A 26669-nucleotide genomic window follows, 5' to 3' on the forward strand; every position below is an offset into this window, starting at 1 on the left:
TTCAAATATGTCAACATTGCTGAAATGGTCAGTCCACACAGTATGGGAGTTATTACTATGATGATTCTTGTAATTTTTTAAGAGATAAAGAGACTCGGTAATTCAGGTATAGATAAACAAGAACTACAAAAAGGTATGGAACGCCGACACTGTCTTATTATGACATTTCTCATTATATGATGTTCATTTGCCATTATATGATGTCATTTTACCCTTATATGGTGTGCAAATGACATTATATGATGTGCACTTATCCTTATATGATGTACACTTGTCATTATGTGATGTGAACTTGTCCTTATATGATGTACACTTGTCATTATGTGATGTGAACTTGTCCTTATATGATGTACACTTGTCATTATATGATGTGAAGTTGTCCTTATATGCTGTCCAAACACATTTATATGAAGTGCAAACATCTTTATATCATGTCCACAATTCATCAAATGATGTGCTTTTTCCATTATGTTATGTGATTGAGTCCTTATATTATGTGATGCTTTCCTTATACGATGTAGAAACGGCATTATGTGATGTACAATCACCTTTATACGATATGCCATCACCTTTATATGATGACAATTTGACATTATCTGATGTGCAAATTATATTATATGATGTGCAAATTATATTATATGATGTGCAAATTATATTATATGATGTGCAAATTATATTATATGATGTGCAAATTATCTTATATGATGTGCAAATGGCCTTATATGATGTGCAAATTATCTTATATCATGTACAGATGTCTTTATATTATGTGCAAACTTCTTTATATGATGTGAACTTATCCTTATGTTATGTGCTAACATCGTTATATGGTGTGGTTCGGTTTACATCTTTATATGATGTCAGAACATCATTATCATGATGTCGAAACATCATTATGATGATGTGCATTCATCGTCCTGATGGTCAATGAACATGATTACGATTAAAGCGATTACTCACTACGTCAGAACTGATTCCGATCTGCTTCTGCGGAGTAACAATTAATCAGGCTCAAATGTTTAGCTGTCGTTTGGAAAATGGTTGAGATTTAAAAAGAGATAAACCTTGGCATATTAGTACCTCGTTTTAAGATGTAAAAAATCACACCTGATATTGTTGGAAAAATGTCAAAATATATGAATTGCAACGTTTTGTTTTAATCGATTGGTCTTAAATAATAAACATACGGAGTCTGCAATAATGAACATACGGTTAAAATTATTAAATTTAAGAAATAATTCTTTTATTTCATGCTCTATGCTCATTTTAACAAGGGAGGGCATTATATTTGTCAATTTCTGTACACCATAAAAAAAAATAATCTATAAGAAGTTAATACACGAATTTCTAGTATGTACATTAATGTAAATTTTGCCTTGCTGATTATTTTAGCTGTTCGAGTTTCTCTTTATATATTCTCAAGATAGACACAAAAGAATGGGAAAAAATCGGACTTTGATAGGGTAATGGCTTATATAAGGGACCAGTCATTTGTAACCCAAAAAAGAGGGATAGGAAGAAATAAAAGGGGCCTTTAATTTCATCATTTTTTAATGGAAAGGTGCAATTCAATTTTATATACATTGTAGTTATAGATTTGCGGTATAATGTTATGGCGATGTCTTCAAAATCCGTAGGCATCAATTTTTACGCCTGGTTCCGCTCGCCTCAATTGTTAAAACCTGAATCCTTAGTTTCAACAATTTCACTAGCAGAAAATTTTTCATCTGAAGCTAATATCGAATGAAGGTGTGGTAAATATTAAAGAGACCATAACCGGCAAATCCAAATTAAGTTCGTGAAGTCGCAAACAACTTCCACACTTGAAGTTCTAGATTCACTACTGACGTAATATTTTAAACTTATAATGCATTTAGAAACTTAATACGATTTTTTTGTTATTACGAACAAAAGTATTGAAAATGTGTGTATGTGCGTTTGTGTGTAATTGTCCGGTGGTGGCTTTTTTTTGGGAAGAGGGGTGGGGGTTGAAATTTGTAGGCCTTTGGAAAAGGGGGTATTTATTGACTGTTTTTCCTTCTTCAAGGTGTAGACTTGAAAAAAAATTAGAGAAATTCCACTGTTTCCTCACACGTCCCCACCCCAATGAAAGAAAATTACCATAATTATTACTTATTTATTCATTTTAACATTCTGATGTATTGTTACCAAAGAGATTTCTACTTACGTAGCTTTCGTTTTTGACTGGTAACCGATTTATAAATACGGACATTATAGAGTGCAAAATAGCATTCCTTATCGCTTGTTATAAGTTTATTTCTTCAATGAATACTCATAAATTTTTTTTTTTTAGATCACAGATTAATAATATATAATTTGTACCACTACAATATAATAGTTATTACTGTGAGGTTGAATTCCCGAACATTTATTCATCATCCACGCACGAACTTGTCTCAGAAAAAAAATATATCTCTGTACATTAACATTACTTTCAGGTACAGATAGGATTTTTTTTCTGGGACAAGTGCTTGTGACCATCAACAAGAAATTGCGGTCATCCGATGATCAGTACTTCACTACTTTGATTATATCTGTTCTTGTCTATACCAGTTTTCAAGAAAAGGTTTCTCTATAGATAAGTTATCAAGATAATAGCCAATAAAACAACAACACTCTGAAGAGCCAAAATTGCCCAAAAAGGACCTTTACTATAGAGTTTACTCAGACACATTGCACTATTTGTTTTTTTAAATCTATTATAGTTTCCAGGATAAACGCAAAATATTAAAAGCCGCTGCCGTAAATCTTCACTTTGAAAAATTCAAAATACAACTCTCTATCTGCAAGAGAACAACAGGTCTCAGTAAACAATAAATAAATGCAGTGTTTAAGTTCATTTAGACACCAATCTGATTAGATAACAGGTTTTGTGTGTTCAAGCTTTGCTTACGCCGATCTGAAAACGCTCAATTCAAGACCATTGGGATTCTCTGGTTTTGTCGGATTGATCCGCACCTTCAAAAATATGAAATTTTATTGGCTGATGTAATATTAACCAGGACAGAAAGTAAAACGAAGTGTTGTCAGATCCTTGTAACCAAAGCTTAGATTATATATTAATCATTTGTTAGACACCGACTGTAGTGTGGGTAGGAGCACGTGTATTTCCTTGATGGACTTTAATAAAAAAGAACACGGTTATTTTTTTTTAATTTCATTATTGTTTTATCTTTCCCTGATTTAAAATGGAAACAAACTATTTCGCTCCCCTTCTGAAAATATAAAATCTCTTTCGAGAAATTTAGAATCAAACATTTTCCAAAAATGTTGCCCCCCCCCCCCCCCCTCACCAAAAAATGAGCGGCTTCCCACAAAACCTTTTATATTGCGGGTTACTGCATGTGGTGGTGCTTTCGCGGTAGCATGTTCGCATAGAGTGGGAGAGGTCATGGGTTCGACCCCCGGCCGGGTCAAATCCAAAGACTTTCACATTGATATTTGCTGCTTCCCTGCTAAGCCCGCGAAATTAAGGAATAAGAGCAAAAGCTGGTCGGCTCGGAATCAGAAGAATTTGTCCGGGTAAGGTGACATGTCTTCCTTCGGAAAGTTACCTTGTGAACTAGCATGTTAAAAATCCGGCTCAGGGTGTCGGTCTAGTCCAAAGCAGGGTTAATATTCATATCACATTACAGCTATTTTCCTAATGCATGTAGTTTAAAGGTTTGATTGGCTTGATTGCTTTGTTTTTATAACTGTTTGCTCATGCATTTTAATTAAGTTTTACAATTCTAATCAACAGATAGGCTGGGTTTCAGCTTGTATGATGTTATTGAATGCTTGAACAAACATTTATACAAACAAAGCACGCAAGCCAACCAAACCTTTAAACTACATACATCAGGAAAATAGCTGTAACATGTTCTTGTACGAATATGCATATCAATTTGCCGCTGCACATCAAGCATCCATCCATAACCATCTATATTGAAGTTGTGAAATATATGCACGAAAACATAATAAAAAGCTGAAAGCAAATAAAAAACACCGAGTTGAAGTTCATTCCATATCTCCTTTAAAGCATTTCGGATGAAAGAGATGGGCGCTCGCTGGTCGAGTGGTGTGAATAGTCGAACTACTGTATCACTTGTCTGTCGACACTTAGGTGTGTGAGTTCGAATACCGCATGTGGTAGGTAAGCTCGACTCCTATCTTAATTGACCAGAATTGTCAGTTTTCCAAACGAAGGTTGGGTGGTCTCTCTGTGAACTTCGGCTTCCTCCACCAATATAAACTCACCGCCACGAAATAGCATGAAAGTGTTGAAAGTGGCGGTAAATATAAATCAATCAACAAATTAATCAATCAATCATCCATACCGGTATAATTATGGCCTCTAAATCTATATCTTTATTCTCATAAAGTCAATGTATGACATCAGTACAGAGATAACAATAATAACTTTACAATATATACAAAACAAGAGAGAGAGGTTTCAAAAGTCTTTAGTCAGGAGGTATAAAAAATTTAAGATATATTTCTAATTCTCTTTCCAGATCTTCTGGTATAGTTCTGTTAAGTCCTGTAATATTTTTACGCACGAAGAATTTTTTTTAGTCAATCAAAAGTAAAGAAAATATAAAAGGTGATAAGTTTACTCCTTGTCGAACACCATTGTCACAAGCAAGCAAAGTATTTCGAATTATAATTATTAGAAGATGCCAGCGAAAGCGCGGAACAATTGGGCAAGTGTTGAAACAAAGAGTGTGGACACAGTAATATGGTGGACACAGTAAGGATTTGGACACGTTTAATGCATTTAATTCTTTTTCTTTAAAGAGACGAAAACGAGGAACATAATGCAAAAGACGGGCATCACCCCATTCATCTCTGTTGGAAAATAAAAATATCAAATACCCTAAATTGAAAAAGTGTGGCAAAGTGTGTTTTTCAGTGGTTTTTTTCCTTTTAACTAAATAACCGTATGAACTACGTAACATCCTTTGACATTACCGAAAAGGATCAAAATGAGTACACAATGAAAAAAATCCCATCTAATCGGATGAAAAATAAAATCCAAAACACTTCACCAGGAATCAACCCCTCTGTATCTCAGAAACCGTTGACGCCACTCTAAATCAGTTGTCATACTCAAGTTGCAGAATTTTATTAGCAATTAAAAAAATCTCCATTAAAATAAGTTGAAAATAAACAATCTGTATATACAAATATGTGAACATTACCCAACCTGACCATTTCGCATTTCGCGGGCAGTACGTGGACTAAGCATGCGGTCTCCAAATTTGGATATTTTGGCTTTTTTCTGTGGAAAAAAGATTGTTTCAAAGACAAATTAAGGAAGTACAAAACACTACATGTATACGTCATATCACAAATATTTCCGACTTTGTATGGTTTTGTAGGAGTAACACTACATTATACATCTTACCATTTATGTTATTCAATAACATTTTATAAAACAAACCATCTCGCCATATTATGCACGAGTAGATAATTTTATAGCTATTGTTGTGAAATATTTTTAAAACTGACTGTTAGTTCAATGGTGCATTTTGCAATGAATAGAAATAAGAAGATGTGGTATGAGAGCCAATGAGAAAACTCTCCATCCAAGTCATAATTTGTAAGAGTAAACAATCATAGGTCAAAGTACGACCTTCAACACGTAGCATTTGCTTAACCCAAATAGCAAGCTATAAAGGGCCTCAAAATTTGTTTTATCATATTTTCGCCACAGCCGCAAATTTCTCCAGTTAGCTCCTGTATTAATTGATCTTAATCTCCCTCCGAAATGTTTGAAACGTTGATTTTGTTAAATTGCATTGTCTCATTTTTCCTATTAATTGCACTCTCGCTAGCGATAGACACATATTTGAGCTGGGTTTATAGTTTACAGAAGCAGATCGGAATCAGTTATGACGTAGACAGTAATCATTCTAATCGTAATCATGTTCATTGACCATAACGACGATGAAAGCACATCATATAATGACGTTTCGACATCATATAATGAAGTAACCCAAACCACATCATATAAGATTACAAGCACATACTATAAAGATATTTGCACATAATATAATGGTAACTGCACATCATATAATGATATGTACACATCATATAAGTATATCTGTACATCATATAAGTATATTTGCACATCATATAAGGATCTTTGCACATAATATAAGTACATTTGCACATCATATAAGAATGTTTGCACATCATATAAGAATGTTTGAACATCATATAAGTACATTCGCACATCATATAAGTACATTTGCACATCATATAAGTATATTTGCACATCATATAAGTAAATAAGCACATCATATAAGTATATATGCACATCATATAAGTATATATGAACATCATATAAGTATGTTTGCACATCATATAATGATGTTTGCACATCATATAAGGATGTTTGCACATCATATAAGGATGTTTGCACATCATATAAAGGTGTTTGCACATCATATAATGACAAGTGCACATCATATAAAGGTAAATGCACATCATATAATGAAAATGGTCATAACAAGACAGTGTTGGCGTTCCATAAAAAGGTCAACAAAGCGGAAATTGATCGTCTACTTCTTCCAGAATGACAATTTTTACGATTTTTATGCCCCACCTACGATAGTAGCAGGGGCATTATGTTTTCTGATCTGGACGTCCTTTCGTTCGTCCGTCCGTCCCGCTTCAGGTAAAAGTTTTTGGTCAAGGTAGTTTTTGATGAAGTTGAAGTCCCATCAACTTGAAACTTTGTACACATGTTCCCTATGATATGATCTTTCTAATTTTAATGTCAAATTAGAGTTTTTACCTTAATTTCACGGTCCACTGAACTATAGAAAATGACAGTGCGAGTAGGGCATCCGTGTACTATGGACAAATTCTTGTTATTCATGTTTTGGGCACAAGCTTTAGTAGACATAGATAAACTGTGTGAAGAAAAAAATATCAACAAAAAAGAGTTTTTAGCCGAACAATTAATTAATTACTAGTCTACAATGTTCGAATGCGGCCATTGATGAAGGTGCACATTTTTTCATGTGAGCGACACAGGCTCTTTACACCCTCTAAGTAATATTGTTGAAATAATGGGCTGACATGATTGCTGTCGAATAAGGAAGTTAATGTTTGTATTAAGTGTAAACTGGATGCTCTTTAAATAAAAAATATTCTTTAATGGATTCTTAATGACTGTAAAGATTGGGGCATTTTATGCAAAAAAAACTTTCTGTCCTGAACTTTCGGGTATTCTTAAAATTTAGACAAGTTGATGGGAAGCTGTCGTTGTTCGAGTATAGTGCAAGAACCGGAAATGTTTTAATCTGTCAGTGTAAACTGTCTAGCTGTTTCAGTTATTCCATCAATAATGGTATTGTAGATAGACATGATAGAAATGTTTACTTTCAAGAATGGATTGGGAGCTTCATTAATGTCAAATAAATCTAACAAAACTCCCCACTTCACTTGCTCTCAGATCCGAAGAGGTTAAATTAATTGACAGTTCAGTGTAATTTAGTTTTTTTGTAATTGTTTACTGAAAACTGTTAGAATTGCGAAGGATACAATAAAGTTAGGTAATTTTACCATAATTTCTTCGTCTTTAAATAGGCAAAATGTACTTAACCCTAGATGTGTTATTTATATCACTTTGTGTTCTATAATGATAGGTATTTGAATAGATAAAAGTTAATAATGATGGAACAGATTTATTTGAAGTGTACTTATCGCTGTAATTATCTACTATGGCCATTTGGTTACCATCATTAACACGAACAACGGCCAGAGAACAAAATGACCACAAAGGATTATTATGAGAAGAATAATTATGAGGAAAATATCTACTAATCGAGTGCCTTTGAAATAAGCATTGAGAGAACTAATGGATTAAAGTTCTAGTATTATCTGGCACCTGTTGATCGCCTGTACATTTAACAGTAACATTTAGTGTTAAATAAAGATGCACTGGTTTTGAAAAATACTACGAAGATAGATTAAAACACGTGGGTGAAAAAAAATATCCGGTCACTAATTAGCAGTTAATCTGTTCTTATGAATAGTGACGTGTGTATGCCACCTACAACGCAAGAACGTCCAGATGTACAAGATAATCGGAAAACACCGAAACAAATCTGTTTATGTGTTGTAGAGAAGTTGAATATGATGTTCCTAGTTTTCTTTATATGTTATTTATCTTGGAGTATTCCCGCTAATTATGGACTATTTACCTCAGGGTCATCTTATGCTAACGTCTCTTTGGACTATGACAGTAAACAGGTAAGATGTATTTCACGGTAGTAACGTAAACGACACGGAGTCACGGAGTACAAGAGAATTGAGACGGGGAACGTGTACTGTAACATGTCAAAAATGTTTATCATGTAGTTTATAAATCATAAATCCTAAAATTCCAATTTTGAACACATCTCAATCTTGATTTAGTTTCTTTGCATGGCTCTGCTTTTGATATTGCATATTTTGTATATACTGAAAAATTCCATAGCCAACAAAGTTCTAGAGTTTCCGATGAAATTTGAAAAATATAATTTGTCTTAAAATGTTTGTGTTTTGTTTGAGTGGTTGCTTCTCGGGTTGCTTACTTATCTTTTTAATATTATATAGGCTTGGGTTTAAACACAATACCTAGTAATCGGACCATTCTAACATTTGGACTCAAAGTTCTCTTTTACATTGCAAACGTTGTAAACAGAATTTCGCACAAGCTACTAGGCAACAATAGGTTGACCACATATTTATGAACTAAATAATTGATCCAGCGGCAAATAATGGTGGGTTTAAAGAACATAATAGCAAACTTATCTCATATTCATATTTTAAGAGGTACAGTCTTATTGTAACTTTTTAGTTAATAAAATATATAAATATTTTTAAATTAAATATCCTTAAAAAATGGTTGTAACTCCTCATAACATCTTTTTCTTTCCTTGTTAAGGTAACTGCGGTGTCCAAATCTTCGATGATAAAATTTTCATAAACTTCTGTCAAAGACTTCTGGGTCAATGTTCTTTCAAATTTCATAAAAGGGGGGGTCACGGACCTTGTATTTTCGTTAAAATACATTGAAAATAGGGGGAAACTTAATGTTTCTTTATTGAAGAATCATTAAACGATAGAATTTTTGTAAATACTGCCGAAATATCAAATAAGAAATAGGGGTTACGGGCCTTCTTTTCTTGAAAAATCCCCAAAACTCAAATTGTCCTATCAAATTCAGAAAATTTTAAATACGCTTAACGACACTAGAATTTTTGATTAGTTTAATCTTGAAATTTCAAGGTATAGATGTTTCTGTTGTATATTGAATGATATTTGGTAAAATATTTTTAAACCAAAAGAGTATTTTTGAAACATGCCCATAAGAGATGCTCAGAAAACGATACCCGATCTACCTTGATGCAATTTTTGTTTTCGATTTGCCTTACAAACTTTTGTTTCGAGTTTCGAGCGTACATGATATAAGTTATTCCAGTAATGCGTTCGTGTCACATAAATCGGTATTATGCGTTTACATTGTTGAAGGAGACCCAACACGATGATTTGGATTTTTAACATGACAGGTAACAGTCTGTAGAAATACATTCCATATATAATTCTGTTCTGACTAAATTGCTCTTACTCCTTCATGTGTATGACATGTGATTCACCATGAAATACGATTAAAAAAAACTATCGTTTAAAGTGTTTGGTTTGCATAGCTTATGGATTTGAACCTAGTTCTCCTGAAATCATATGTGAGGCGGAGCAGGCTTCGATGATGCCACTAACGCGGTTCATCGTCCATTTACAAGGATGTGCCATAGCTTTCTTTGAAATAAGTATATCACTTAACTATGAAAGCTTACTCATAAACAGTATTCGAAAAAAAAAATACAAAATAACTTTGCAAACTGCTTTGAAAAGGTGAACAAATTATTCATTTATGGAAAATTTGAAGTTTTGGTCAAGATATGAAATATTGCTGATCGTATGTTATTTCATTTTTCTGTCCGAAAGTACTAATCAAATCTTTGAAATAAAACCTTTTCAACTGTCATATCACCAATATAATAATATAATATGGAAAAATACTCATTAATTTTAAATGAGGATGAAAGGCGACTGCTCACTAAGTTCAGAATCAGTGCACATAAATTGGAAATAGAAAAAGGCAGATATGCAGGGCTTCGAGTGGAGGATAGAATATGTAAATTATGCAACACTGAAGTTGAAGATGAAATTCATTTTTCTTCTTCAGTGTCCTGTTTTAGAAAATAAAAGATCTGATAATATAAATTACTTAAATAAGGTTAACAAAAACTTTGAAAGCCTCCCAAATAAATCAAAATTGATATGCCGGTTAATGTCATCTGAAGATAATGTTATCATTAAAAAAGTAAGTTTATTATTGTATACTTTATATAAAGAGAGAAATTTAATTCTCTGCAAAATATAGTTTAGTCACCGGTAGTTTGTCCATCTATACTATATTATATAACAACTTTATATTATGTCTGCAGAAATTGTTCTGTACGGAAAGATTTTATTTTGTTTAATTGTTATAATAAACAATGTAATCAATATGTAATCACTTGTATGAAATTTAACTTAATTGTTCTGCTCAATATTGGGCGTCATAATTGACAATAAAAGACTTTGTTTATCACCAATAGCGTAGGAGACGTAGGACAAACCCCCTAAATTTAATTCACACTACACGGCCACTTTCTAACCACTGTCTGATCTATATAGACAACTTCATATGCATGCGTTTTTGTCGTATTCTTTAACCAATTTATATAATAGTTAAAAGATGACACAGAACTTTATTTTTGATAGAGGCAAACTTTTGAGTATATTTATCCTTAAAACGGAAAAAGAAGGACATTCCAAACAAAAGCCAGAATTCTGTCGAAAGTAAATTACCTTTTAAATACAATTTCTATCATTTTGGTTCTATAGTAAAGTCAAAGTCAAAGATTTTATTGATATAAAATCCAAAATATGGATTGTCATCAACACACAAAGAACAATCATTAATCATTACAATCAATTATATAACAATACAGAACATAAAAAAAAAAGAAGAAAGAGGTGTATATATAAATATATAATGAGTATATGATCATTCTCCAAGGAAAAAAAATAAATGTTTTACAAAACATGTCAAGCAATATATGAATAAATATGTAAATTGCAGAAAATCTTAAACGTATGAATTAAGACACTAAAGTTGCTATTCAACTATAACACTATACAATTTTCCGATTTTGACCTTCTTTTATTTGTTTCATGTAAATCAAAGTTTTTTTCAACACCAATAAATTAACCAACTAACGATATTTTGACACTATTCCCTAAGGTTTACTCTCTCTCTTCAAAAGCATGTGTATATACACCGTTTTACACTTGTATCAAGTTATTATTTGGAATCATTGTATAGTATATATCTATAAGTAACTGGAAACCATTATTAAGGACAACTCATGGGCAAAGAAAAGATAGAGGGTGAATCGGGCCAGAAAATTGAGTAATCGCCAAATCACCCGTCCCTGGCTCTTACATAGCTTTGGTTTCATGCAGATAAAAAAAGTTCTGGATGTAAAATTTCAGTCTTTTGCTGGACAAATGAAACACGTGCAAATATTGTCTATCCTAGCTGTGAAAAGCACCAATCAATGGCGTCAGACTTTTAATCGGCGTGAAGTGCTAAAACCATACCTCTTCAGCGCTTTACTTCTTCTTCAAAGGCTTTCCACATCTTCAAGATATATTTTGCATCTCTAGCTCAAAAAATATATCTATCCGTCGATTAACTTACATTCCAAATGAGAATCATAAATTAACAACAGAACTCTATAGGTACATAAATATCTTTTTTTGCAACAGTTAACCACTTCTTTTTTCATTTTCAAATATTTGAACAACGAAATAGCTTTTAAAATCAGTTAATATTTTTTTATATTCAGCTGATATTTCTTTTTAATAGATGATTTTACATTAAATTATTTTATTTCTTTAACAAATTTTACTATTCTCGATTTATACATTTAGAACAATGATTTTGGCTCGTTAGAATATTCTTGACTTGCGTATAACAAAAATATATAGCATGCACACAAGGGGTCCAGTGATTCTATCAGTTCATAGGCATATTTTCTGTACGAAATCACGCTAAATATATAATATTTGATTGAGAAACGTGGTTGCTCATAATGAATGATCAAAGACAATCTACCAAGCTCAATTTAAATCCAATATTAAAAATATCTAAATTTTTACTAAATTCTCCATTCCAAGTCAGTCAAGTTAAAACTATCCTAATTGTTTTACTCATTCATCCATTCCAAGTCATTCAAGTTTAAACTATTTTGATTGTTACTAAATCATCCATTCCAAGTCAGTTAAGTTCAATGTGAGTTTGTAATAGGAAAACAACTTTTAAAGTTAATAGATGTAAGCTTGTGAAACGGTGTCGTTTTTTACAGTTTCGTCCTTCTTTTTTAGGTCAATCCAAGTGCATAAGATCATCTTGTGTGGTTATAACATATCTTACTACATTCGTTTGAAGATTTGTTCGTAAAGTAGATATCGGATAAAAAACATATCATTCCACTGCTGTTTATTGATAGGTTCTTAATCACAAATAACACAAACCTCTTTTTATCAAAATAAATGATAAAAAGGGAATTAGAAAGTTCAATCTAGTAATTACAAGAAACAAGAAATGTATTTTTGCATCTATATCATGATCTGATAGTTATATATCATCCATCACAATTTAACAACAATGAAAACAGAAGATGCTTAATGATAATTAATTACAATGCACTGCTGTATACCATATGATGATTCGGATCAGTGCTTCTTTTTGGATACAAACATCTTACAAAGATCCTGTAGTTTTAAATATAGAAATATTTAGAAAATCTGGCTTTTGAATAAAAAAAAAATCTAAATCGTTAATGATGAACGCCTATAACTTCAGCGTTTACTTTTGACATTCTTCAAAAGTCCTATCCATGGAATTTACTTACATGTGTTAAACCTTTAAATTGACCAGTGTTTTCGGAAAGAAAATGAGGAAATATTTATATTTATACTTCATGAGAATCGGTATAAAACTTGAAATATTTTAATGTGAATTTATTTTGATGCGAATGGATAATATTTCTGTCTAACATAAAATAAGGATATGTGATTTCTGTCTAACATAGAATAAGGATATGTGATTTCTGTCTAACATAGAATAAGGATATGTGGTTTGATTGCCAATTAGACATATATCCAACAGCCCAAAACGACGTGAATTTAAGCAAATATAGAATTTAGAAGTAAAAAAACAAAATAATCCTTTTAATTATTAGATAAGTTGCATGTAAACAAGATAAATATATACCGTTTGGAAATTTAAAAAAATCATAATCTTATAGTATACGCCTTTTTAGTCATTTGGTTAATTTAAAACATAGTATAAAGTACAAGTAATCGGCGATTAATAAATTATTCAAAGACCAGAAAATAATTTCTTGAAACCTGATATCTTTTTGTCATATTTTGAAATATAAAAATATTTACGATGTCATCAAATTTGTTTACAAAACATTTTACATGTACAATGAGTGTTGCAAAACTTCAAACTATCTGCAAATAGGAAGTGGTTGCACGGCAGATGTAAAAATTGGTAACAAATTAACTCATAATGTTAAGCTGCAGACCAAATCTAGTACATTTCCTTCCATAGAAGACAAGAAAACTTTGACGAAAGTTTTCGATCGAAGGTATTTCGGACGGACGCAGTTGAGCGATTAAAAGGCCTGCTATCGTTATTGGCCACGCGAGTAAAATCGAATTCGATGATGACATACAGTGAAATAAATATTTATCTAGCAACAACATACAATTCTCTTTAGAAAAATATACGGCGCATTTATTTGAAGAAATGATAATTTTATGATTATTGCAAGAACGTTTTTACTGTTTTATTATCTATAAAAACTTATTTTAAGACTTTTCCCTCATATCAGCATCTAAGAAAATAAAAGGGATGAATGCTCTGATATCCGATTCAAAAACCAACGTTTAAATTATGCGTTTTACTCGATCCATCAGCAGGATTTTAACTCAATCTTTGCATACTTCATTGAGTTTTGTGTGTGTTTGTATGTGTATGTGTAGTTGTTGTTGTATTATTGTTTCATTGACGTTCAATCCCTTATGCCATTTATTCATATTGTTATCGTTTTGTTTGTTTTCCCTCTAACTGATTTCTCATATTGTTTTAAATCTATTGCGATTATCTTTTAATTTTAATCATCTTGCGTAGAGTAAAATGTTTATCTACCTTTTTGTCACTCATCAGTAAATGCTCTTTTAGCCTGTCTTTGACTTATCGTACGATCTCGTACAGAAACTCTTTGATAAAACATATCAAACGTTGAATTCTGATCTTTATCTTCTTGTTCACGTGGAGGCGCGTGTCATCCTTAACGCCTTTTCTCTTTGAAGTATATCAGTGATGTACCTATTCTTTGATGCCAAGATCACTCTTATTTGTTTTAGAAAAAAAGGTAGCTTCTGAAACTATTTGATAAGAAATCAATGTAATGATTCATATTAATCATGTTTATTTTCGGGATAATTATAAATAATGATGCTGTTTTATTGTCACCATCTGTATAGAAATAAAGAAAAAATGATGCACGCTATTAACCATGCAGGCCTTTGCGACATGATCGGAATAGTTTGATATCTATCATCTCTTTTTTTTTCTATTTTCTGTTGCTTTTTGTAATATTTTGATATGTTAACTAGTTTATATTTTATAAATAAATAGGTCACTGTAACTATTTTTCAGACAGAAGATGTAAATTCTACCGAAAGAAAGAATAGCGGGAATTTGTTATTTAATTTGACTGGTTTTTCATCAAAATATAATAATGACGAAGACAATTTTATGTTAGATCAGATTCGATTAACAAAACAAAGGAAAAGACATAAAGGAAAAAGGAAGAAAAATAAAAAACGTAAGAAAAAGAAGAAGACTAAAAATAATTCTATAGGAAACATTAACAATGGCGGTCGTAGACGCAGAAAAAATAAGAAATGTAAAAAGTGTGGAAAAGGGAAGAAACTTCAAAGGACAAAATTTCGACAGCATATGTTCAAATTGGAGCCAACTACTATAAGACATATCATAGAACGAGTTGCTGAAGAAGCCCTTCAAAAAGGAGCTGGTTCCATGGATTTTGGTTTAAACTATAATCCATTTGAGTCATCAAAAAGTAAGTATACATTGTCATTCAATTAATTTCTTGAATTCTAGTTACTGCTTTTAAATAATGACCAAAAGACAATATCAAGAGCACAACTTTAAAAATATTAATTAACTTTTTCTGTATTTTGCAAATAAATAGAATTAAGTTTCTTCACAGTTAACATTCAGATACACTAAGGTTCAAGTTTTTCAGTCAACTTTGTCAAACCTTCATTTGAATTGTGGAAGAAGCTTTTTTATTACCACTAGACAATACCCAGTGATTAGGCAATTGGTAATTGAATCTTTTTTAATTCTAAGACATCACCAAATTCATTTACCACCGGTCATGTAAATTTTCTTACCCTGACACCTACCCGAATGTGAAACTCTGAAATTGAAACATTTTTTTTATAACAAAAGATAGACTATACAAATAAGAAGATGTGATATGAGTGCCAATGAGGCAACTCTCCATCCAAGTCACAATGTATAAAAAGTAAACAATTATAGGTCAAAGTACGGCCTTTAACACGGAGCCTTGGCTCACACCGAACAGCAAGCTATAAAGGGCTCCAAAATTACTTAGTCTAGTGTGAAACAATTCAAACAGGAAAACCAACGGTCTTATCTATATAAAAAACGAGAAACATTTATGAACCACACCAACTGAACAACAAGCTCCTGACTTAGGACAGGTGCATACAAATGCAGCGGGTTTAAACGTTTTAACAGGCGCCATCCTTCACCCTAACCTGACACAGTAGTGTTACATTACAACATAAAAAGACACACTATAAAATATCAATTGAAATGGTTTAACTCGATCAAAAAGACATATAAACAAAAACAAGTAATCATACACTGAACGAATAAGTTTGATCTATGACACAATATAGATACAATATTAATAAAAAAAAAGATGCAGGAACAATGTCAAAAAGACAACTCTAACCTAGGAAAACATGGCGTTAAATAAAATAACGTACACAGGTAAATTTAAATATAATAATTTTTACATCGCGATGTATTGTTGCCACAGAGATTTCTACTTACGTGACTTTCGTTTTTGACTGGTAATCGATCTATAAATACGCGGACATTATCGAGTGCAAAATAATATTCCTTATCGCTTGTTATAAATTCATTTCTTCAATGAATACTCATAAAAATATTTTTTAGAACATAAATTAATAATATGAAAATGTTTTGTCGTTAGAAATATATATATAAGTAAAAAATCATTTTAAATATTTATGAATACGTACAGAATCAAAGTACTGAACATCGGATGACTGCAAGTTCTTGTGGATGGTCACACGCACTTGTCTCAGAAAAAAAATCACATCTCTATACCTGAAAGTGAGGTTAATGTACAGATATAATTTTTTTCTTAGACAAGTTCGTGCGTGGGTGATAAATAAATGACAGGGAATTCAACCTCACCGTAATAAATATGATATTGAAGTGATACAAATCAGTATACTCTGGTTTGTTGTTATATATTATATTAATACTTGTATATTACAGTTACATGTATATACAATTTTCATCCATTTGCATATCATTCTATTCTACTATTATATTAATAACAGTGCAGTGCAAGTGCATGGTGGACACTCTTCTGTAATAATTCGATTTTTCTAATAGATTGGATTTGAGTAGGCATTCATATTTTCCCACCAAACTTTCAATCTCCCATGCAGAGTTATCGGTCCTTGAGAGAGAGAGCGAGGACCGATAACTCTGCATTGGAGATTGCAAACATTCTTGAGATATTCTTCTGCATGCATTTACACACATTTTATGTACGTGTGCATAGATATTAAAGATTTTTTACTTATGTATATATTTCTAACGACAAAACATTTTCATATTATTAATTTATGTTCTAAAAAATATTTTTAGGAGTATCCATTGAAAAAATGAATTTATAACAAGCGATAAGGAATGTTATTTTGCACTCGATAATGTCCGCATATTTATCATGTTTATAGATCGGTTACAATCCCAACACGAAAGTTACGTAATGGAAATCTAGGCGACAGCAATACACCGGAATGCCCTCACGGTCATCCGATGTAAAAATTGTGTTAACGCATGCGGAAGAATATCTCAAGAACGTTTTGCGGGAAAATATGAATACCTACTCAAATCCAATCTATTAGAAAAATCGAATTATTACAGAAGAGTGTCCACCTTGCACTGCACTATTATTAGAATAGTAGAATAGAATGATATACAAATGGATGAAAATTATATATACATGTAACTGATATAAACAAATATTAATATAATATATAAAAACAAACCAGAGTATACTGATTTGTATCACTACAATATAATAGTTGTTACGGTGAGGTTGAATTCCCTGTCATTTATTCAGCAGCCACGCACGAACTTGTCTCAGAAAAAAATATATCTCTGTACATTAACCTCACTTTCAGGTATAGAGATGTGATTTTTTTTTCTGAAAAAATTGCTTGTGACCATTCACAAAGAACTTGCGGTCATCCGATGTTCAGTACTTCAGTACTTTGATTTTGTTTGGAGTACGGAACATTTTTTACAAAATAAACAAATTTGTTGTTCACAGTACGAGTACAGAAGTGAAAATTTATCGATACTAAATACTTATCAAAGGTGGTACATATTAAAAAAAGTGAGACAAGATATGAAAACATTGATTAACAAAAATGCATTACAAATTGTGTCAACAGGTCAAATTAACAAGAAAGTACCATTTGAGAGTACTCGCAGTTACTGAAAGCTAGTTAAAAGCCAAAAACAATTAATAATAAAAAATCATGCATAAGAGACTATAAAATCAATTAAAACACATCCCAGGGATTTAGTGTTTTAACGCCATGGACAGTCAAAGAAGACATGACTTGTGCAATGCCAAAATATAAGTATCGAAAGGCAGTAGGATAGTTAGGATTTAACCTTAAGATAAAGCAATCTCTAAATAGAAAATAAACGCAGATGTGTATTTATACATCCCAAAAACCATTCGAAAAGAACACAAATTTAGTTATGTTTTAATTCGTTGATGACAAAATCGATGTTAGTGCCAATGTAAACAATATTCAAAGATCTTATTACAACATTAATAAGATAACCTTTACTAATAAGTTTGTTTAAAGGTTCGATGAGTTTACACGGATCACATAGTGATTTCCGCGCTTTTAGTACAATATTACCGTAAAATTTAGGATGTGAAATACCGTTTTTAATTAGTTTTCTACAGGTATAGCTAAATTTACTAATCAAATCTATGAAAGAATGTAGTAAATGTTTTGAATAATTTATGGTAACGAAATCCCTGACTTAATAATTTACCAGTGATGCATTGATTACGTTCGTTAAAATCTATGACATCACTACACACACGGGCATAACGAACGAGTTGGGATATATAAACACCGTATAATGGAGTCAAAGGAACATCGCCTGCTAAAAAGGGAAAATTAACAATAGGGAATGAAAAATCGTCTCTTTTGTCGTAAATTTTAGTATGGAGTTTCCCTCTAGAAATTGAAATGGACAACTACTGCTGTTTATGTTAGACTGTTACTTGTATAACATTGTATACATTCAAACTCGTGATGGCGTCCGTAAAATTTACGAAGGGATGATTTCAACTTCACCACTTGGAACTCTTGGTTTGAAAGCTTCCTTGTAAGCATCAACCCTTATTAAGGAAATCAGAAATGCAAGATCTGAAATATCGTATCAACTTGAAGATATCTATTTCAAAATTCACTTTGCAGGCGTTGCTGGAATGTTCTACATAGTATTGGAAAGTTCACAATTGGGAAGCTGTTGTTAGGGAATAATTAACCGATCACAAAGATAATAAACCTCGTAACATTCTATTATAACTGGCATACAGGATGGTTTTACCCATCAATGAAGGCCATACGGTATCTGTAGTTGTTTACATCTTTGTCCTTTGATAAATGTTCGAAAGATGTCTCATTGGCAAACATATCTTCTTATTTTTATAAATTGGTACATCAAATAAGCTTTTCAAAATCATCTTTTAATTTTGTGTCTAATTTTTAAAAAAGAGGCGCAACATACCAAGGGGACATTTAAGACGCATAAGTCGAAGATAAACTGACATGCCATGTTAAAAACGAAAGAAAAGGAAAAGACAAACAATTCAACAAAAACTGAGTTTTTGAGCAACACGAACTCCACCAAAAAATGGGGATGATCTCAGAAATCATATTGATCTTCAAAAGATATTTCATTTGTAAAAAGATAAATATTCAATTATTTTAATATTTGAAAAAAATAGCTGGGGTTTTGAACAAAATTTGGACAGAAAAAGGAAAGAGGAGCCCTGCTTTCAGATGATTTCAAGGATACGCAGAGCAACTATTGTTCAAGGAAATAAACACCATAAGGTTATGATGTCATGATTTGGTCCGTAGGAACTTTTGGGGGTATTTTGCAGATTAGAAAAATCTGGCATGTACACAGCTACTTTTGATTTGCACTACAAATTTTAATACTACAAATTTTCGGTACAGAAATAATACCAACAGTGATCACAATATTCCATGTTTGAAAATTTTAAGAGATTTGAAATAGACAAACTTTCAAAATGCTAAGACGGTATAACCAACCATCTGTAGTACCTTAATTTCAAGTACAAATCAATTACTATAAAATACAGGTACCTAAATATTACAATAATTTTAAAGTAACAAAATAATACTTAATATTAAAATTACATTTCCATTACTACAGATTTTTGGTAAAGAAAAAGTACCTTAGCAACAGTAGCTGTGTAAGGTTATCATAATTTAAATCTAAACTGATTAAAGTTTCAGTTGACCAGTGGTCCGCTTGGGGAGAGTGTAGTGTGACTTGTAACAGTGGACAAAAAAGTCGATCCAGGGGATGTGGAATGTCATGTAGAGAGACCGAGACGATGGTCTGCTTTATGCCATCATGTAAAAGAGGTAGATTAATGTAAACGTTAGGTACAACACAAATGTTTTTAAAAGAACATGTTCTCTTGTGGAGAGTTGTCTCATTGGCATTCATACCACATTTTCTTATTCTTATATCACATATAATTGTTATTGGCCTTCTTGGGTCACGCTCATGTAAGTTAATATCTAGAAAAATACAAATGAGTCAACGGTGGCAATACTTTTGGGTTGATTCTTCTATAACTCGTATGTTTGACAACATAAAAATCGGAGGAAATCAAGGAGGTATGCAAGCTCTGAAGATTCAATTTTACAAAATAGAAAAATGCTATGTTAGGCGACGGTTCACGTTGAGTCAATGCTTGGAAACCATCAGAGTGATGCGAAATCTGTTTTCAAAAAGGCGTGTCACTGAACTAAAGAATGACAACTTTATTTAATTAAATATTCGGGGTTTGACCTCTGCTAATTCAAACTGATGTGAGTAAGTTGATTACCTTTATTTTAGATAGGAAGCCTAAAGGCGATACTGCTTCCAGAGAATTTAACAGATACTTTCCATCATCAGGATCAGTGGAGTATATTAATGAAGGTATGAGCTGAAACAGAAATTCTAAGTAGTTTATTTACAGGGTCTTTTTTTAAGATTACTGTTCTTTGTTTCTGAATATTACTAGTATCAGACTCCATAATCTACAGAAGTTCTGTTCTATCAAAATTAAAAATATTTTACTTCGAATGAAAGCGAAAATATTAGTATGTTATCCATCGATATTATTGTGTCGCTTTCCATGTTTGAAAATAATGAATTTATACTTAACAAACGCATTTCAGATGTGGATACTTGTGAAGAATGGATAGATTGTAACAATCAGACAATAAAAACATACCTCAATAAGTCATATCTACCTTCCTGTCCGTGTTACTATCCTTTACATCTAGATTATAACAAAAAAGTATGGGATAGACAAAAACAAAAACATTTCCAGTGGCACAATATCATTATATCAGAGGAAGGTCTGAATGCTTATAAACCAAATGCTCAATACTGCATCCGGTCTAAATTGTATCGGGGAACCGAGACATTAGCAGCTCAATTCTGTTGTTATGATGACACCATGCGATTGATTACACGAGGAAAAAGTGCTGGAACTCCTAATCTGATATCACCGGAGATTTCACAGGAACTTCATCATAAGCTGGACATCAGTCCATGGATAATCTGCAAGGGAGACTGGACTAGGTAAGATAGCACAATTAATCAAACATAAGAACCTATATTTTGTATATCATAAAATTAATTAACCGACAATATTGGTAAATTTTAGGTATCAATTAATAATTTGATATAAGTTCGTTTCTCGAACTTAACCCATAATTGCCTAGAATTGACATAGTAAGGCGACAATAGCTTACCGATGTTCAAATATCGTTAATCGATTAAAAAGAGACAAATCAAGGTAACAAACAACCGAGGGAATCACGTGAACTCCAGAAGGAGAGACATTGATGCGTCGACAGGGTAAGCGTCTTCTGCTATGTATGCAACATACGAATTCACAGTCAGTCAAAGTGTCACAATCGGGCAAAGGACAAAATCGGTTAAATTACAGATCATACGACTAGACCGGTACCTAAAGATCTAAGACCGCGAAAACATGTCACTAGTGAGTTGAGATACCTACACACCGTATTCGTCATCACATTCATGATGAGTTCGGAAAACTTATGTAGTGTCGATTTCAGTTGTTCTTCTTCATAACTATGTCTGAGCAGTGAAAATTGTTTTTGACTGTTTTTTTCCCTGTATAGTATCTTTGGATTATTCATATCGATATTTAAATCACTCAGGCATCTCAGCAAACACAGAAAAGAATATGAGTAAGCTAAATGCTGGGGATGGACTATTTTTTAAGAAATTACCTTTATATTTACAGTTAACAAAATGTTAATCTTATTTTCAGCATTGGAATAATGTATACAAATACTCTATTGACATGCACTATTCATGACGTTGCCGTAAAAAATCTACTCAAAACTACATAATTTCTATATCAACAGATGCCGAACTTTAAGCATGCCTTCAATTTCTGCGAACATGTTTTAATACATGATTGTTTAGTATTGTGTTTAACTTGTACCTATGTCAGTATTGTTCTTTAAATCTAATGCCCGAAGCTGTTTTTGTTTTTGTTCATGATTCAGGTAATATAGAGCTACATCCTAATTCTAAACTGACTTTCATTGCAATTTGAAGAACCTGATTATACTCCCAGTCTTGATAGGGGTTTCGTACAGCTCAGGGCTTCAGTTTTTACGTTCACTGATCGTGAATGCATGTTATTGGTCCACACACACCTGCCTTACCATTTTGTTGTTTAATTCGTTTATTACGTACCAGCTTTCATTTTTTTAATTTCCTTTCGCCTAGTATCTTCCGTCTCTTATTTATTAACTGCGAATAGTCTTTGAAACGACATTATTTTTTGTATTGCTTTTAAATATGAAAATAACACTATGTAAATTTGGTGCGTTCCAAGCGCTTTTTAGCTCATCTGGCCCGAAGGGCCAAGTGAGCTTTTCTCGTCACTTGGCTTCCGTCGTCCGTCGTCGTCCGTCGTCGTTGTTAACTTTTTACATTTTGAACTTCTTCTAGAGAACCACTGAACGGAATGAAACCAAACATGGCATGAATGTTCCTTATGAAGTGCTGACCAAGTGTTGTTACTTTGTAGCGGATCCATCATCCAAGATGGCCGCCAGCGGGGGACTTAGTTTAACATAGGACCCTATGTAAAATACATACAAATGTCTTCTTTTAGAGAACCACTGAATGGAATGGAACCAAACATGGCATGAATGTTTCTTATGAGGTGCTGACCGAGTGTTGTTACTTTGAAGCCGATCCATAATCCAAGATGGCCGCCAGCGAGGGACTTAGTTTAACATAGGACCCTATGGGAAATACATACAAATGTCTTCTTTTAGAGAACCACTAAATGGAATGAAACCAAACATGGTATGAATGTTCCTTATGAGGTGCTGACCGAGTGTTGTTACTTTGAAGCCGATCCATAATCCAAGATGGCCGCCAGCGGGGGACTTAGTTTAACATGGGACCCTATGGGAAATACATACAAATGTCTTCTTTTAGAGAACCACTAAATGGAATGAAACCAAACATGGCATGAATGTTCTTTATGAGGTGATTACCAAGTGTTGTTACTATGAAGCCGATCCATAATCCAAGATGGCCGCCAGCAGGGAACTTAGTTTAACATTGGACCCTATGGGAAATACATACAAATGTCTTCTTTTAGAGAACCACTGAATGGAATGAAACCAAACATGGCATGAATTTTTCTTATCAGGTGCTGACCGAGTGTTGTTACTTTGAAGCCGATCCATAATCCAAGATGGCCGCCAGCAGGGGACTTAGTTTAACATGGGATCCTATGAGAAATACATACAGAAGTCTTCTTTTAGAGAACCACTGATTGGAATGAAACCAAACATGGCATGAATGTTTCTTATGAGGTGCTGATCGAGTGTTGTTACTTTGAAGCCGATCCATAATCCAAGATGGCCGCCAGCAGGGGACTTAGTTTAACATAGGACCCTAAGGGAAATTCATACAAATGTCTTCTTTTAGAGAACCACTGAATGGAATGAAACCAAACATAGCATGAATGTTCCTTATGAGGTGATTACCAAGTGTTGTTACTATGAAGCCGATCCATAATCCAAGATGGCCGCCAGCAGGGGACTTAGTTTAACATTAGACCCTATGGGAAATACATACAAATGTCTTCTTTTAGAGAACCACTGAATGGAATGAAACCAAACATGGCATGGATTTGTCTTATGAGGTGCTGACCGAGTGTTGTTACTTTGAAGCCGATCCATAATCCAAGATGGCCGCCAGCAGGGGACTTAGTTTAACATGGGACCCTATGAGAAATACATACAAATGTCTTCTTTTAATGAACCACTGAATGGAATGAAACCAAACATGGCATGAATGTTCCTTATGAGGTGCTGACCGAGTGTTGTTACTTTGAAGCCGATCCATAATCCAAGATGGCCGCCAGATGGGGACAATGTTTAACAAAGGACCCTATGGACAATACATACAAATGTCTTCTTTTAGAGAACCACATACTGAATGGATTGAAACCAAACATGGCATGAATGTTCCTTATGAGGTGCTGACTAAGTTTTGTTACTTTGAAGCTGATCCTTCATCCATGATGGCCGCCAATGGGGGGACTTCCTTTAACATAAGACCCAATGGGAAATACATACAAATGCTTCTTCTAGAGGTGCACTGAATGGAATGAAACCAAAACATGGCATAAATGTTTCTTATGAGGTGCTGATGAAGTGTTGCTACTTTCTTGCCGATTTACTGTTCAAGATGGCCACCAGGATTTTTTTATTAAATTACAGGACCAATATTAAACCAAATTTGGCCTCACTCATTATTAGGGTATCTGTTATGATTTTAATCTATTTTTACATGATTTCCAAAACCAAAGTAGAATCAGGTGAGCGACACAGGCTCTTGAGAGCCTCTAGTTTTATTAACGTTCACGAGAAACGCAAACACAAAAAGTCAGAAAGCCAGAGATGTATAAGTACTTAAATACGCGAAGACCTATATGACCGAAAAGGACAAAAAACCTAGCTGTGATTTTTGGTGCATTTTGTTTATCAACTGAAATGTTTCCTTTACACAGGTATAATGAGGTCATCCAGCCAAATAATGGTTTAAACTGCAGAGACAATCCAAATGAGGAGGACCTAAAAATTCAGATTTTCCAGGCACAGAACTTCTAGCTCCTAAAAACATTATGAAAGGATAACTTGGTGGACCTTTTTCTGTTGTCTTTATGCTTGGAAATACTGTGAATGACAATTAAAAGAAACGTTTATACATACACCATACTATGATTTGTCAACATCATGTCTTGGTTTTGTTTAGGTGAAAGTACATGTCAGTCCGCATTATGAACTGGTATATGTCCTGTTATCATGATATATACGGGTAGACCATCTGTTGGTCGGTTTTTGTTATGATGCAGGAATAAAACAGGGAGATAATTAGTTTTAGTTGTCGTGCCTGAATATAGTAAAACAATAAAATAACATTAAATATTTATAAATCTAAAAAAATGTGGACCGCATTCAACACTCCCCCTTGCTAATATATATAAGCGTACGATACAGATATCATTTCGGGTAACACGTTTATCTGAGTTACTATTTCAAAAGTACGTTCGACACCAAAAAAAAAATTGGAAGCCCCGAAACCTCCAATATTGAAAGTTAAGATGAATCAAACACAAAAATGAGACATCAACAAAACAACAACAATATATAAAAAGAGTTGTAATCTCAGTTTTATAATACAATTACTAGAAAGTAACTCGGGTCAGTGCGGGTATGGAGGGCAATTTAAATAGATATTTACAAATAAAGTAGAGAACTATAACATCAACTTTATTGTGCTAGGATGACTGGTTGTTGCAAAATACGTAGATGTCAAATTCGTTTGCTTATTTGTCTTTGTTGAATTTACTAGGCATGCTTTAAACGACCATCGTTAATGATTAGAAAGACCTTCGATAGATAAAACCATGGAGATACTGATATTCCATACATTTAAAGTCAAGGAGACAGCATCTCAACTATTATACAAAAATTAGTAACCTCTTTTCAGTAATATAATAATATTTTTGTATTGTACAGAAACATTTGTGAAAAAAACAAAATCCAAGTTTTCCAAAGTTGCTTCCCCCTTTAGATATCTGGTGATTCATACACAAATCAGATATGAAAAATGGTTCGACAATTCCAACGTAATTTTTTGACTTGTTTTTGTCACACAACTGATTTTGGAGTTGGTATATATTTCATCCAATGTTGCAGAAAGTCCCAAAAACAATGCGGAAGAGGATTTGTTTTCGATAAAGAGAACTTCATAGAAAAGAAATAAGCAGTCAATATTTGTGATGATAACGGTTTTTTTTTCTTATAAAAAATACAGACACAGCCAATCTTTTACTTTAAAAAATAAAGCAGGTGTACCCTTTTCTCGCCTTAAAGAAGCGAGACTTAAATTTGTTGTGTCCAGCAACAATGTCAACAATTTGTTGAAGTATCTATAAATGAGTCACTGATATTGGCATGCAGTTGTTTAAGCATTGGCACATTTCATTCCCATGGAAATAAATTTGCCCCACCCACTCAGTCAAGGTCTATTGCATAATATTTGGTATGCAGTTGTATAATCATTGACACGTCAAGTTTTCATGGAATATAAACAGAACAATGCAATATCCGAAACTTAAAAACACTTAAGCACATATAAAAGTGACTAGAATTTAAAATATTTCATTCGTCCCATATCTTACACTCTATTATTTTTTATTGCTGTTGCAACACTGATAGGTGATTAGACATGAGCAATAATT

General features: G+C 32.8%; 1 protein-coding gene across 1 annotated transcript; it reads left to right on the plus strand.

Moving 5' to 3' along the window:
* The first annotated feature begins 7943 nt into the window (after nt 1–7943).
* Nucleotides 7944–25300, plus strand: LOC127698961 (isthmin-like). Its single transcript, XM_052202742.1, has 6 exons — nt 7944–8268; nt 14846–15272; nt 20083–20220; nt 20702–20785; nt 21028–21436; nt 24933–25300. Exons 1-6 carry the CDS (start codon nt 8044–8046, stop codon nt 25030–25032), a joined length of 1383 nt encoding a protein of 460 aa, XP_052058702.1. The 5' UTR covers nt 7944–8043; the 3' UTR covers nt 25033–25300.
* The last annotated feature ends 1369 nt before the right edge of the window (nt 25301–26669 follow it).

This window comes from Mytilus californianus, unplaced genomic scaffold, assembly GCF_021869535.1.
Source record: "Mytilus californianus isolate M0D057914Y unplaced genomic scaffold, xbMytCali1.0.p SCAF_4, whole genome shotgun sequence".
Classification (NCBI taxonomy): domain Eukaryota; kingdom Metazoa; phylum Mollusca; class Bivalvia; order Mytilida; family Mytilidae; genus Mytilus; species Mytilus californianus.

Excerpts from the sequence above, each read along its gene's own strand:
- LOC127698961 (XM_052202742.1), top strand. The coding sequence starts at position 8,044 with ATGAATAGTGACGTGTGTATGCCACCTACAACGCAAGAACGTCCAGAT. Across the intron at positions 8,269-14,845 it reads TGGACTATGACAGTAAACAG|ACAGAAGATGTAAATTCTAC; the intron begins GTAAGATGTATT and ends ACTATTTTTCAG. Across the intron at positions 20,786-21,027 it reads AGTGGAGTATATTAATGAAG|ATGTGGATACTTGTGAAGAA; the intron begins GTATGAGCTGAA and ends AACGCATTTCAG.